The sequence below is a fragment of the Psittacula echo genome (assembly GCF_963264785.1).
Source record: "Psittacula echo genome assembly, chromosome: 11".
In the NCBI taxonomy this organism is placed as follows: domain Eukaryota; kingdom Metazoa; phylum Chordata; class Aves; order Psittaciformes; family Psittacidae; genus Psittacula; species Psittacula echo.
In genome coordinates this window covers 5,798,243-5,811,683 of record NC_137746.1, presented here as the reverse complement: position 1 = coordinate 5,811,683, position 13,441 = coordinate 5,798,243, and the positions used below count along the sequence as shown (strand labels likewise).

Below are 13,441 nucleotides of genomic sequence, written 5' to 3'. Positions count from 1 at the left end.
TTAACACAGCTAGTGCTGAGTAGTCATCAGATGATGGTTAGAGTCCTCCCTGTGAGATAAATAGCAAATATTTTTGCAGGCCCCATGCAAAACAGGGTTTTATGTGATCTGTGCTGGGAGCAGGTTACTCACAGGTCTGCTGTCTCACCTTCACCTTCTCCTAGAGCACTGCTAAGATCATTTGTTGCTCCAGTGAGAAATTAAAGCAAAGCTGTTAATTTCAGTTGGTTTTTAAACATACAGTGAAAATGGGTTGCTTGCTGGGAGGAAAAGGATCAAAGTGGTAGGGAGTGAAATGTTTATTTCCGAGTTGCTGCGAGGGTTTTGGAAACAATGGAAGGAACAGAGCTCCAGCAATGAGGTGCTCTGGGTTTCATCCCCTGGTGTGCTGGCATCACTGAGCACATGGAGGGCAGCACCTGGCCAGGGCTCAAGCCCCAGTTCTCCTGGATGGACAGTTCTGGACCATGACCTCTTCTGTCGCTGTGATTCCCTGGCTCTAAGAAGGCACTCTGCCCAACAGGCTCCTCTCCAGTTTCTCTTGCCAGCACAGTGTACCTGTCTCTGGAGGAGTGAGGAACATTTATTTGCTGAGGAAATATCTCATCACTTGGGCTTTCTGTTTCTAGAAGATACCACGTGAATTCAGAGCCCTGGGGGACCTCTGCAGCCCCTCTCTACAGATTTCTGTGCTGCTGCCTCACCACTTCCCACCTACTTCTTTCCATCCTGCTCACAGAGAGCTCAGCCACAGAGCATGGTTACATCAATGCCAGAGGAGTTAGGGTGAACAGGATCATTAGAACAGCTTGTCACCATCTCTTCTCCCACGTGCCCATGCTGGTTGCTGGCACAGGTCTTTGCTCCAGGGCATCTCAGCACTGGGGTGTTTCTGCTTGTGGGCCACTCCTCTGTACAGAGAGCCAAGGGTTTGGCCTGGACTTTGAAAACTGTGTTTCCTCTCAGATGTATTGCTTTCCCAAACTGTTATTTCTTTTCAAGCAGAGCGTTTTATGCGTTTCCTGACATGAGCCTGTGAGTCCTTACGGATGATGTTCCCAAGTCTTAATTATAGTTCTCCACACAAGTGTAATGGGGAGATTTATTTAGCACATGGGAAAAGCATGTCTGTCATTCAGATTCTCTAAGCCTGTGCTTAGAGCGCTCGATGTTCTCCTCCCTTTTTGTGTCAGCAGAATGACATGGCTATGATTTCCATGGCAAAAAAAAAAAAAAAAAAGAGGCACAAAACCGACCAAAACTTGAGCCAAACTGGCTCAGGATGTGGAATTGGAAACTGCATGTGACAAAGAATTCCCTGACTTCTACTGATGTTCCCTGAAGTTGCCAGGAATTTAAGCATCTTTAAGTAATTGTTATGACTCGGTAAGAATCCTCTGGCAGGAGATGCTGGAGAGCGAGGCCAAGGAAGTAGGACAGCCCACAGGGTATAGGCCAGACCAAATTCTCCTGCCCTCACCTTGCCCTGGTTTTTGAACTGGTGGTTCCCTTGACAGGAGGAAGGCTGCAAGTGCCCTGTGCTGCTGGGGGTCTCAATGGGTGGAAGGTGACAGGCAGCTGAGCTAAATTCAGGCTGCTTGCTCAGTGATGTGTATCCATAGGATCCAGGCTCTGTTGTTCCCAGTGCTTCACAAACAGTTCTCTGCCTGGAAACACAGCCCCATCTGAGGGAGGGCCCAAAAAAGAGGCCTATAAATAAAATAATAGTTAAAAAACAGAACACCAAAGTAGCTTCTAGTCCTTGTCCATATGTGAGGGATTGAAATGTATTAGCAAAGTCCTACACTTGCAGGGCACTGACAGGATTCCTCAGCAGCAAGGGGACAAAGGTATCTGAGCACCCTCAGCACTCCCAACCAGCCAGGACAGCTGCACTTTGTCTCTAGGTTCAGCTGTAAATTTCTCACAAGCATCCTTGTGCAGAAGGGTTACTTCATTAGAGCCATTGTTAACGATCCCCTGCTTCTCTCTAGGGAAAGCACTGGTGTCACATCTGATTTTTGAACATTCAAATCATTCGACTCCACATAAGTTTATTTTCTCTCATTTGCACCATCTTGGGGGGTGTGTGGAATCAGATCCTATTGTATCTGTATCAACAGCATTGCATGAACAATGCAGCCATGATACGAGCAAATGCTGGCTCCTCTTCAGACACTCCTGCTGATGAAGAACAATTGTAGCGTGGGATAGTGAAGAGCTGTTGAAACAATTGTACTTTCATGCTCTCTTAAAAGTATACTAAATTTAGAGTGTACAAACCTGATACCCTTTCTCTACATTCTCGCATTATTTCTGGCATTATGATTATTGGTTTCCAGATAACTGTCAGCATGGAATGAAGCTGGTCTGGTTTGGTTTTAAGATGTGAGGCAGCAGCGCTGCCTGTCTTTCTACAGCAACAAGGCAGTATTTCAGTTTTAAAACCCAGGGTTTGATAACTGTGCCCGCTCCATTCACAATGCGCTCTGGTTTTGGGCTTTTTACTGGAACTCAACATAGAAGCTAAGCTATTTATCATCATCCTCCTTTAAAATGAATGTTCCCGCTCTACACATGGTCTCATTTCTCCTTACAAAGTGTTGGTGTTGAGAAGACATTCCTCTCTCATGAAAACAAAGCGTTGGGTCCCCTACTTGCAAATACACACTTGTGTCTCTGAAGAAAATCCTGTGTATCAAGTAACACTTCATTTATATTGCAATATTTTAACCTGGTACCTGTTGTTGCTACAGCAGCATTCAATGTTTCAGTGGGCTGCCTTCGAAGCAAGTAGGTTACAACATGGGTTATGTGTGAGTACAAAAGTGTGGTCTGTGAGTGTGTGTGAGTGTTTTGTGGGTGAGTGTGTGAGTATTTGCACGTGAGTTTTCTTACCAGTGAGCGTATGTGAGTGTTTATAACTCACGTTGAGTCTTGTCTCTGGAAGTTCACGGTTATATATCAAACCAGTTAGAACACTGCTTTCTTTCCTCTCCTCCTATAGTACTTGTTATCCTTTGTCATTAAGAGTTTTGTTGTAATATCTAAATGTGAAAATGAATAAAGTCATAAACTGGCAGCTGCTCTCTGGTTCCTGGAGCCAGTGCTGCTCCCCACACAGCACTTGGCGGCCATATAATAAGCATGGTTTCGTTTTATTATTTTATTCCCCTTTGCATTTCCCCTCATCCTCTAGGAAACAGCTGGCCTTTGCGGCACTTCCAGCCAGGATGAAAAGCGGTCTTTCCTCAGGATGAAGCGGACACGCTCTGGTTACTCTTGCTGCCAGGAGCCGCCGGCCCAGCGCCCAGCCCTTCGCCCCGCTGCCATCTCCCCCAGACCCGCGACTCTCCCTCAGCCCCGGGACCCCGCGGCCGCTCCTGCCCTCCTTCCCTGCAGGGTGGGACCAAGGGCGGCGGAGCCCCCCGGACCCTGCTTCAGCTCAGCACGGAGCCACCCCTCAGCGGGCGGAGGGAGGCGCCGCAGCGGCCCGCAGATGGCGCCCTCAGCCTGGCGGCGGCCGCAGGCCTCAGGGCAGAGCCCGGGCGGGAAGATGGCGGCGGTGTGAAACCTACAGGGAAGCGCAGGGTGGGTGTGAGTCACGGGTGGGGGCCGGGCTGACGGTGTTCCACGGCCGGAGCGCGCTGGAGATGGAATATAAATGGATTCGTGGATGTTTCTCCCACAAAATCACCAGGAGCTGGAGTGAAACCTGAGGCACGGCTCCCTCCCCAGCCCTGTGGTGACTTGCGAGGACCTCAGTGTCTGCCAAAATACGGTCTCCTGAGGAGTGATCGCTGGCAGAGGATGGCTGTCCTCTGCAGGGTGAGGAGACGTGGGAACATCCCCTCAGCTCCAGCCTCTCCACCACCATCAGTCCTTTCATCCATCACAGGGTGAAGGCAGCCTAAAGGACCTTTGGACTCTCCCTTTCCCATCCAGGGACTTGTCTGTCTGGGAATGTGGAGATTGAAGCAGTTCTGTTCATGAAATCCCCCATTTTGGTGGTACTCTGCTCCTCTCCTGCCTCCCAGCCTGTCCTTAGGCTTCCTTAGGAAGGCTCACGGCTTGGTACATGGCACAGAGCAACCTCCCAGCTCCCACTGTGTGAGGAAGGATGGGGATGGGACCAAGCAGGCAGCCCTCACCGGGAGTCAAGCATGGCAGACACCTCACCCGGGCAGAAACAGCCCACAGGAAACCGGACAGGGCAAAATGAAAAGCAGCCTGTCCTTGTGGTTAGAAACAGGAACTGGGAAGTTGCTAGCTGGGTCCTTCAGCTTGTTTTGCTTCTAACATGGCCAGCAAATGTCTTCTCAATGCTTTTCGAAAGTACTTTGAGATCCTCCTCTGAAAGTCAATGCAGCAACAGCAACGAACCCTTTAGGCTGCTAGGATTCCCTGGCCCCTTCTGAGGACATTTCAGCATTAAAATGATGCAGAACTCCATGCTGAAATAGTAAGCTGCTGTCTGCGCTGCAGGAACAACGGCTCCGAAACACGCTCTGCACAGCTGCGGTCTCAGTGTGCTGGCCACAACTCTTGCCCTCCATCCGGGGTGAAAGTTTGGGTGAAATGTTGAGGGGCCATTAATAGCGTGTGGTTCCTCACCCAGCATTTACCAAGAACAGCAAAATGAAATGAAAAGGCCCAAACAAGTGGAAGCAGAACATTCAGCTGCTGCTTCAGAAACATTTCCTAGACTGTGCTGGTATTTCTATAGAGCTTTTAATAAACAGCTTCTCAGAGGGTTTTAGAGCCACATGCTACATGTGTTTAGCAGAGCCCATAGGTCCGCTCCATGCCAAGATGTGGGTTTGCAAGCCTGCTGTTTTCTTTGGGAATGGCATGGGTCTCTACAAGGGCAGGACTAGACCCACCACTTGCATCTCAACAAAACAGACTGCACTTCAACAGCGTTATCTGCCGCACATATGCGACCAGTGCATCATGAATGGGTAAAGTACAAAACCTCCCAAAAGAGAACAGTTTAATAAGATGCTTAGGTTAAACATCAGGCTTATCTGAGGGCCTTACTGAGCAGCCAGGGAAATCACCAAGGAGACCGTATCTCAAAAGAGCACAGCTATTTGTTCAGAAGTTCAGAAATTATCCTAGCTCACAGCCCTGCAGTACTTGTTTTCTTTGCCATTTATAATTGTCAGACACTTTGCCTTGCAAAATCCAAGGCGGCCATTACACCGTTAGATTTCCAAAGAGACCAAAATCCTTAGAACTGTTAGTTAAAAAAGTATAATTCACCAAGTCCTGTTTTACAGCATTTCAAGGGATTAATATTTATTAACAGTGAGTGTTTGTAACATTTCCCATTTGGTACTCCAGAAGCAAGTAACTCTGTATTAGGTAGGACTGACTGAATCCTGACATGGAAGCTGTGCAGTTCCTGCCCCAGCAGCACTTTTGTCATTAACTGGGCAGACTGGATGCACCCCACCTCATTTCCACACACATAGCCCTTTTTCCCCCCATTTCACACACGCTATTAAAGCAGCTCTAGTGTCTTTTTCACGGCCAGCACTCCTGACACATGGAAATGAAAGGCGCTGAGGGTATGTACGTGTCCCTACACCCAGCCCCATGATGAGCCAGTCCCTCATAGGAGGGAGGGTCTAGAGTTGGCCCGACCCATTGAAGCCCCACTGCCGCCATGGCCGCGCTCGTCCGCACCGCCACACCCTGGTGACGTCATGCTCGATAGCCCCGCCCCTCCTCTAGCCCCGCCTCCCCGGGGCGTGTCTCTCGCCCCAGCCTCGCCTCTCGCCCTCGTGGCGCTGGGCGGAGCGTGCAGTGTATGCGCAGTGCGCGGCCGCCGGGCTGCAGGCGAGGCGCGGGGCTGGCGGATGAGCGGGGAGCTGGTGCTGCAGGAGGGCCCCGGGGCGAGCGGAGCATGAAGCAGCGGCCATCGGCTGCGGCCGCGGGGCTGGGCAGCGCCGTGCGCCGACCGCCGCACTAAGGCGGTGACGAGCTCTGAGGCGAAACGAGGCGGCGAGCCGAGCCCCGTGGTTGTGTGTGAGCGCGACTGAGGCTCCTCCCGGCGGGTTCCTCAGGGCTGTGCGCTTCCTCCCCTCGCCTGGGCATAGGCGGGCTGCCGGAGCTCCTCCGCGGGCGGCATGAGCGCGGCTCCCTGAGGGACCGGCGGAGTGGGGCTCGCCCCGAGCAGCCTCCCTCGGGGGCCGCGGCCGGCGGATCAGGCTCGGCTGGGACCTGCCATGCTTGCCCTGGCTCCTCCCATGGCATGAGCCCGTGTTCTCCTCCCCTCTCCGCTTGCTTTTGGTCTTTCTCCGATCCCGGGCTGTCAGATGGGATAACGCGCACCCGGGCGTGCGGCGCTCGGCGAGGAAGCGGTGGAGGTAACTGGTGACGGCCGTCGGCTCGCCCGGAGTCGAAGATGAGCTGGCGGTGGCCTCGCCAGCACGGGAACGGCGGCTCCTCCGTCCTGTTGCTGCTACTGCTGTGGCACTGCCGGGTCCTGCCGGCCGGCGCCGATAACGCCAGCCAGGCGTACTACACCGCCCTCATCAACGTGACGGTGCTGAGCCCCGAGCGCGGTGGCCCCACGCTGCTGAGAATCGACCGCGGTCGCTACGGACAGGATTCCCCCAAGGTGGAGGTCAAGGGCCTGCTCGTGGCTCCCGTCCCCATCAACGGAGGTAACGCTCCCTTTGCAGCCTGCGGTCGCTTGCTGTTGGGTGCCTCCTTCGCGGGGTGGTTGGCCTTTGTCTGAGCTTTCAAGACTTTCCCGGGGAGCTCTGACAAAAGAGGAGGAAAAACTTGCCCAGACGAAAACCAGATGATTTTTAAATCCATGATTTGACAGTGCTGGCTCTGCAAATCTTAGTGTGTTTTCCGGCATGGATGCCAGCACGCTAGCGATATTGAGCAGTGAAGGTGTTATTTCTCAGCTAATTACAGAGAGTCTGTAGCGACAGTTAACAATATTTGGTTACAGCGTTGCCATGAAGCTGAGAACAGCTGCACAGTTATCTCAGTGTGATAGGTGTGCATCTGGATGGCTGTTGCAGCTGCTCGAAGCTGTGTTTTCTCGGTGTATGTTTCTTAGAAATGCTGTTGAAGCATCGAGACTTGGAAGGACTAAAGCCATTAAGTTGTTACTGTCTCGCCAGTCTAAAATGTGATTGTCATACTGAATACTGTGTAGTGTTTCCAAATAACTTTTAAGTGAAGCTGTTGTCCGTCATTTTGGGTTGGTTTTAACAAGCATTGTTTTTACAGAGAACGCTAATTTAAACAAGCGAGAGTATTGTCTGATTTTTGGCTGAAGTGGAACCAATTGCTTCAGTCATAATGATGTGCTTTTAGTAGTATCTTATTTTTGCAAACGAAGAAGTATTTTGCAAACGCTTCTTGATGTTATCTAAACTGCCATCTTTAAGAAATGGATCACTTGATGGATCACAGTGGTCCCAACCTGTCTCCTGGACAGTAAACTCTGAATAATGCATTAAGTGAAATAATGTAGTCAGTTAAAACTAGACTCTAAATGGTAAATATTAAGAGGGGTTTTTTAAGTAATTGGTAATGCAGAACTACTATATTATTAAAAGCTTTTGAGAATTTACCAGATCTTAAGATCAGGAAAATACTTTGATGCTGCTTCAGAGCAAAATGCATGCTTCTAGTAGGTGAGAAGCACACTGTGCATCAGCAGATGCTTGTCAGTTTCATTGAAACTCGGTTTCATTAGCTTTGGAAAGTGTTAACTAGAATATATTAATATAGCGTATCTTTGGGTGGATGGGTGAGGAAGCAGGAATCGTTGAGCAAGTCTACTGTAAATGATTTTCATTTGTTTTTCAAGTCCTACTTTCCCTTTGCTCTCAGAGCCATCTGTCATCAAATATGCTTAGTCTTTCTTTTTTCTGCTTCCTGGTATTCCTCACTTCAACACACACACCTCAACCGCTGTATGAAACCAGGAGGTTGTCCTGAAGGTGTTAGTCATGTAAATACTGTTACTGCAAGCAGTATCTTTAGGGGTTTCAAAACTGCTACCTTTTAATATATGCAAGGTATTAAACCTCATTATTTTTCTAATAGCTGCATTATTTGCCAAGAAAAGCTTTCAATATTAATTACTTTTTAACCTGCTTCTGTAACTTTTTCTGCTTCCTTCTGATACAGTCTTTACTAGAGTGTGATTAAAACATTGAGGGAGGCTGACAGCATTTTCACTGGAAGCTGAGAGAAGTGCTAAATAAAATTTTGAGCAGTCCATAAGCAGCATTTTTATACCTTACTGCTGAATACTATGTTAATACTTCAGTGAGAAAGCATAGCAGGAATTGTGACACTGCAGACCTCGGTTTCCGCAGTTTTGACATGCTGCAGTCATTAGAACTTTGCCATCAGTTGTTGAGGAGGTTCAGTTTTGTCCTTCTGTTTGGCAACAGAAGACTGTTAAAGCAAACACTGCAGCAGCTGTTTTCCTTTAAAGTTCTGAGTCGTTCTATGTAGATTGCTATATAATACACATTTTGAGTTTTGCCGAGGCATGCTTTATGTGCCTAAAAATATTTCATGTAGTAGAAAAGACTGGAATATTTTATGCTTTTTAGTTAAAATGTTCTTGATTACTTAAGGGTCTTATGTTTATATTCTGCATTTTATACCTAGGTTTTTATAAAATATGATGCTGTCTTGCTGAAAGTAATTGCTCTAATGCCTTCTTATCAGTTTCTTAATACTGCTGTAGAACTTGTTTGCAAAATATTTTTTCTAATAGTTCTTAACAGTAGCTCTTAACAGTAACATTAACTGTTAGAGCAGTGAATGCTCTACCCAATTCTCCTATGTTGAGAAGAAAAGGACTCTACAACTGCTAACAGCTATCTTTGAAGACTATAATTTGGTTTACTGCTGTTATGAAAGCTAACAAACAGCAGAGATTGAAATGGCTGCGTATGCATTGGCATTATGAGTGCATCGCAGTTTTATGCTCCAGAAACTGCTTTGAAGGAAAGACATAGCGATCAGTGGAAGGGGATAATGATACCAGTAAGACTCCTTGAATATTTTTAGTGGTAGAAGTACATCCAGGAATATCTTGTAATTAAGTAATTGTTACTAGAATCTCAGCCAGCCACTAGCACTAATTCTAACTACTCAGTAGCCATGAGATATAGTCCTAGAGACAGTAGATCAGCAATTACTAAAATGTGGTGCAGAATAATTTGTCCCTGCTTTGCCTGTGGAAATAACAGGCATGCTCCTGGTTTACAGCATGAAGTTATGACTTGCTGTAGTTTGAAACATAGTTATTTGACTTTGAAACTGCTTTGATGTCAAGTATTCATCCATTTGTGGGCTATCCCTTGAAATTTCCACAAACGTGGGTGATCTGTTAGAGCCTTGATGGTGTAGACTTAGAGCTGAGATGTTGTTAGTGACTAAGATTTCTTACTCATTGCCTTCAGGGAAAGAAATGAATTTACTAATTCAAGATTTAGGGTCAGTGATCTGCTGCTGAACATACACCATTTGTAACAGCACAGTCTGTGATTTTAAATGTTGTGCTCTGTGGTGTTTTTGGTTAACCCGTGTTCTTGAATATGCCCAATATTATATATACTATGTCTTGCAGTTGCCAGTCCCATATGATTACCTGTCCTTTAAATCTCAGTGCAGAATGATGCATTGAATCACTTCTTTAATTTCTTTAGCAGAATTTCTTTAATTGAATTCACCATGTCGTGTTAATACACATATTAAAACTCTTTCCCTGTTCTTTTTATAGACACTTGTATGAAATTGATACTGGCTTTCAAAAGCAATGCTCCCCTGGAAGTGATACGGCTGTAATTCGTATGACCGCTTGTGAATGTGACATCCAAGTGTAGCTTCAGTGAGCGATCAGTCACATTTGGCTGCTGGGTGTAAATACTACACCTGTGTACATATGTCTTTCCAAGTGCTTTCAATGAAAGATAGTAGCACAGCTTCTCTATAAATCTCTCTTCCATTCTTCCACTTCTAGTTCATTTTCTTACTTTCTCGAACTTGTTAATCTTTCGTCATGATTTATTTATCATTTATTAGAAAAGTGTTTGAAACAGCTTCTGGATATGCGTATATGCAGATTAAAAAAAATGCTCTTCTTATTGTGCATGAAAGGGTAATAGTGAAAAGCATCTTCACATCCTGATGCAGCTTTTCTGATAGTCCAGGTTTATATTATCTCTTCGATATGGTTGCTGAGCACTTCTCATTCAGTTCTGTAATCTGTTATTTGTGACTTTGTGGAACCAGTCATTTCAGCCCAGACTTCTTGCAGTAGCTGTCTAGGTGCTTGTGGCAGGGTCTGTACAGCACCGTGTAAGCTTTCAGTCCTGTGCCAGTTCAGTGACCTCTGCTTTTAAGCATCATTGGTATTAGGTGCCTAACAGTAGTTGTGGTGCTAACATTTAGGTGTCAGACGTATTTCTCTTGCTATCGAAAACCAAGGTAGAAGCCATTGAAAACTGACTTTCATGGTTCTTGGTAGAAACTTAAGCATTTTGTGGCTTAGTTCCCTCAAAAATGTTCTCCATGGTGAACAGAACTCTTCTGTAACTGTTGATTCTGGGTTATTGCATGTCATTCTGGGTTTGGATACACAGTTCATGGCTGGAAACATCAATCCAATGTTGTCCTGGGTTTAGCTGTAACAGTTGTTTTCTCTCAAAGTCCCCTCCTAGACGGCTGGACCTTGCTGGGAGGTAAAATTTTGTGCACCTTGGCTGGCTTGGATAGGGGAGAGCAGGCAAGTGAAGAGGACTGGAGGTGGGAGTGAAGTAGCAGCAGACTCAAAGCTGAACTTGAAAATGCTCAGACTCACTGAACTAACAGGTCAGAAATGAGGGGGTGAGGGGAGTGGAAAGGGACTGAAATCTTAACAGCATGTGGGGATGATGGTTGCGTGAAATCTGCATTGGAGAAAGAACTTGTAGAAAGGAGACATCTCTGCTGAAGGGGTAGTAAGCCTGTGACTGCACAAGGACACAAAATTTGAAGAGAAACATATGTTAGAAAAATGTGGAAGTGGGGAAGAAACAATATTGGCTCAGTGTTAGGAATGAAGGTATATCTTGTGCATGGTACTGTAACTATAGCATTTGGTGGCATCTGACACTTCATAAACATGTTGTGTGAACAAGTTTTAGCTGCAGAAGGTTTGAAATGCCAGTTTTCTGGTAACTGCAGAGCTTTAGGTAGCATTCAGACAGAATTTTGTATTCCTTTCTGGCCCAGAATCCAAAACAGTAGGCTTTAGGAAAATGCAACAATCAGATACATTGTAGTGGAAGAAAAATCTTGTGCTGTGCATCCATCCTTTACCACTGATCTCAGTATCCAGCTTAATTAGCTGTCATTAATTGATAACAAAAGTGGAGGTTATAGATTGGAGTTTATAGTCATAATTGTAGTATCCTTACTGAGCTAACACGATTAAATCTGGACTATTACAGGACTCTTTTAAGCTTCAGTGATTTTCTTTTGTTCAACTTCTTCCCTGAAACAAGATTACCTCTTGTTGAAAGAGTTTCTCTTAGTGTTAAAGCCAGCTTTAGTCAAAGCAATTACCTGAAATAGCTCTTGATAATAGAATGTCACTGTATATAACTCATGGACGCAACTTTTTAAAAGTTGAAATTATAACTGGCTTGAATAAGTTCTATATTGATAATAACACAAGTAGTAATGCATTGAAAGAAAAGGTATCTATTACACGTATTAAACCCTAATGGGATAGCAAAGAACTAGTATCTTTCATTGAAATTAGAATCAATTGGTGCTGCTGTGTTGCTTCTATAAACTCCCCAGCCAAATTCCTTTTCTGGAAGCTTTGTTACACAATTATAACTAATGTGTTGTGCAAGGCTGTCTGCATTGCTGGTCAGGTGTGCTATGTAGCACCTGAGGGAATGCTTTGGGATGCAGGCTACATGGGACTCCATCTTTCCATGTGCTGTGTTCTTTCCCAACGAGTCTCTTGAGTTGCTGCCCCTCAAAACGTTGGTGGTGTCTCTCCATCTAGTGTATTACAGTGATTGAAGGTCAGACTTTCAAACTATTCCTGTATATGTAGCTGAGACAGACCGGCTCTGGCAACTGGTGCTGGCCTTAGAGAGTAGAGTGTTAACAATCAATATTAAAAGATCTGATATTAAATATATATATACACATATCTATCTATTTATCTGATAATAAAAAAGGGCAAAAAAAAAAGGAAATAGTTAATGTCCAGGCTGTGGGATCATAGTGCTGGCTTTTTTCTGTGAAAAGGGAACAAAGTCTGAAAACAGTCAATGCAGCAACCTTGACTGAAGTGGGACATCCCAGGTATGTTTGAAGCAACACAAGAGTAATATAAGTGTACAGTATATGAGCAAAAGCAAACCCAGTCATAGTTCACAAGTAGGAGACAGTCTGCATTCAGGAAGGTGTGTACTTCTGACAAAGCCTCTGACAGCTGACCTACTAATTTCATTTTTGCTCCCGCAAAATGGCTATCCCTCTTACAGGGGGAAGGCTAAAGGGCCTGGTCATGCAATTGGAAAAGATGAGAAGGAAAGTACGATTCTGTGCTGATGTTAACTTGCAAATACTTCTTCAGTAGCTGTGGAAGCCTGGTTGGATCTTTTGCATGATGAGCTAATTCTTTCACATGGATCCCTAAAATGCTGTCACAAGCATTAGTCCTTCAGCAGGAAAGGCTCTTGAATTTAAACAAAACCCACTTAATGCTGAAGGAGAAACATATATGCAAGTTGAGCAATCCTGTGTGTTCTGCAAGAGGAAACTGGAGCTCTCCTAAAGTTGAAAATAAACACGCAGCCTAATAGTAGATACTTAAATTGCAGCTGATCCCTCTGTAAAGAGGCTCTTCTGTGATGTTGGGGCCTACAGCAGGAAGGGAGATATTTACAACAACATTGTACATAGCTCTTTAACCCAGCAGGCTGCCACTTCTAACAGAAAATTTGGTTTTTTGCCAACACATTCATGGTACATAGGTAGACATGGGGAAGGGAAAGGCAGAGTAAATAACTTGTATTTCAAGTAAGCCAAAAGAGTAGCACACCCATAGGGTGTGCAATCTAAATGCTTAGATTGCTTTCTGTATGCTTATACCTCCTGAAATTATATGGGTGGTCATATCTTTTTGCATGAAAGTGGTTTGTTTTAGAGAAATATCAATTTAATGTGAAGTTGCTTTTCATTCTGATATGGACTGCTGTTTTGGGCCGCCTGCTACATGAAAGACATTGAGGTGCTGGAGTGTGTCCAAAGAAAGGCAGCAAAGCCTGTGAAAGGCCTGGAGCACAAATACTATGAGGAACGTCTGAGGGAACTGGGACTGTTTAGCCTGGAGAAAAGGAGGCTCAGGGGAGACCTTACTGCTCTGTACAACTGCCTG

The 13,441-nt window shown here is 45.7% G+C and overlaps 1 protein-coding gene across 2 annotated transcripts in view; it reads left to right on the top strand.

Moving 5' to 3' along the window:
- Positions 1-6,283: 6,283 nt before the first annotated feature.
- Positions 6,284-13,441, top strand: part of RNF130 (ring finger protein 130) — a 44,249-nt gene continuing 37,091 nt past the window's right edge. For both annotated transcript variants that reach the window (XR_013957815.1, XM_080627368.1), the window contains exon 1: positions 6,284-6,674. Coding sequence is in view for 1 of the 2 variants with exons in the window: in XM_080627368.1 (XP_080483494.1) it covers positions 6,413-6,674 (262 nt within the window). In the remaining variant the exon portion in view is untranslated. The remainder of the gene's footprint in view (positions 6,675-13,441) is intronic.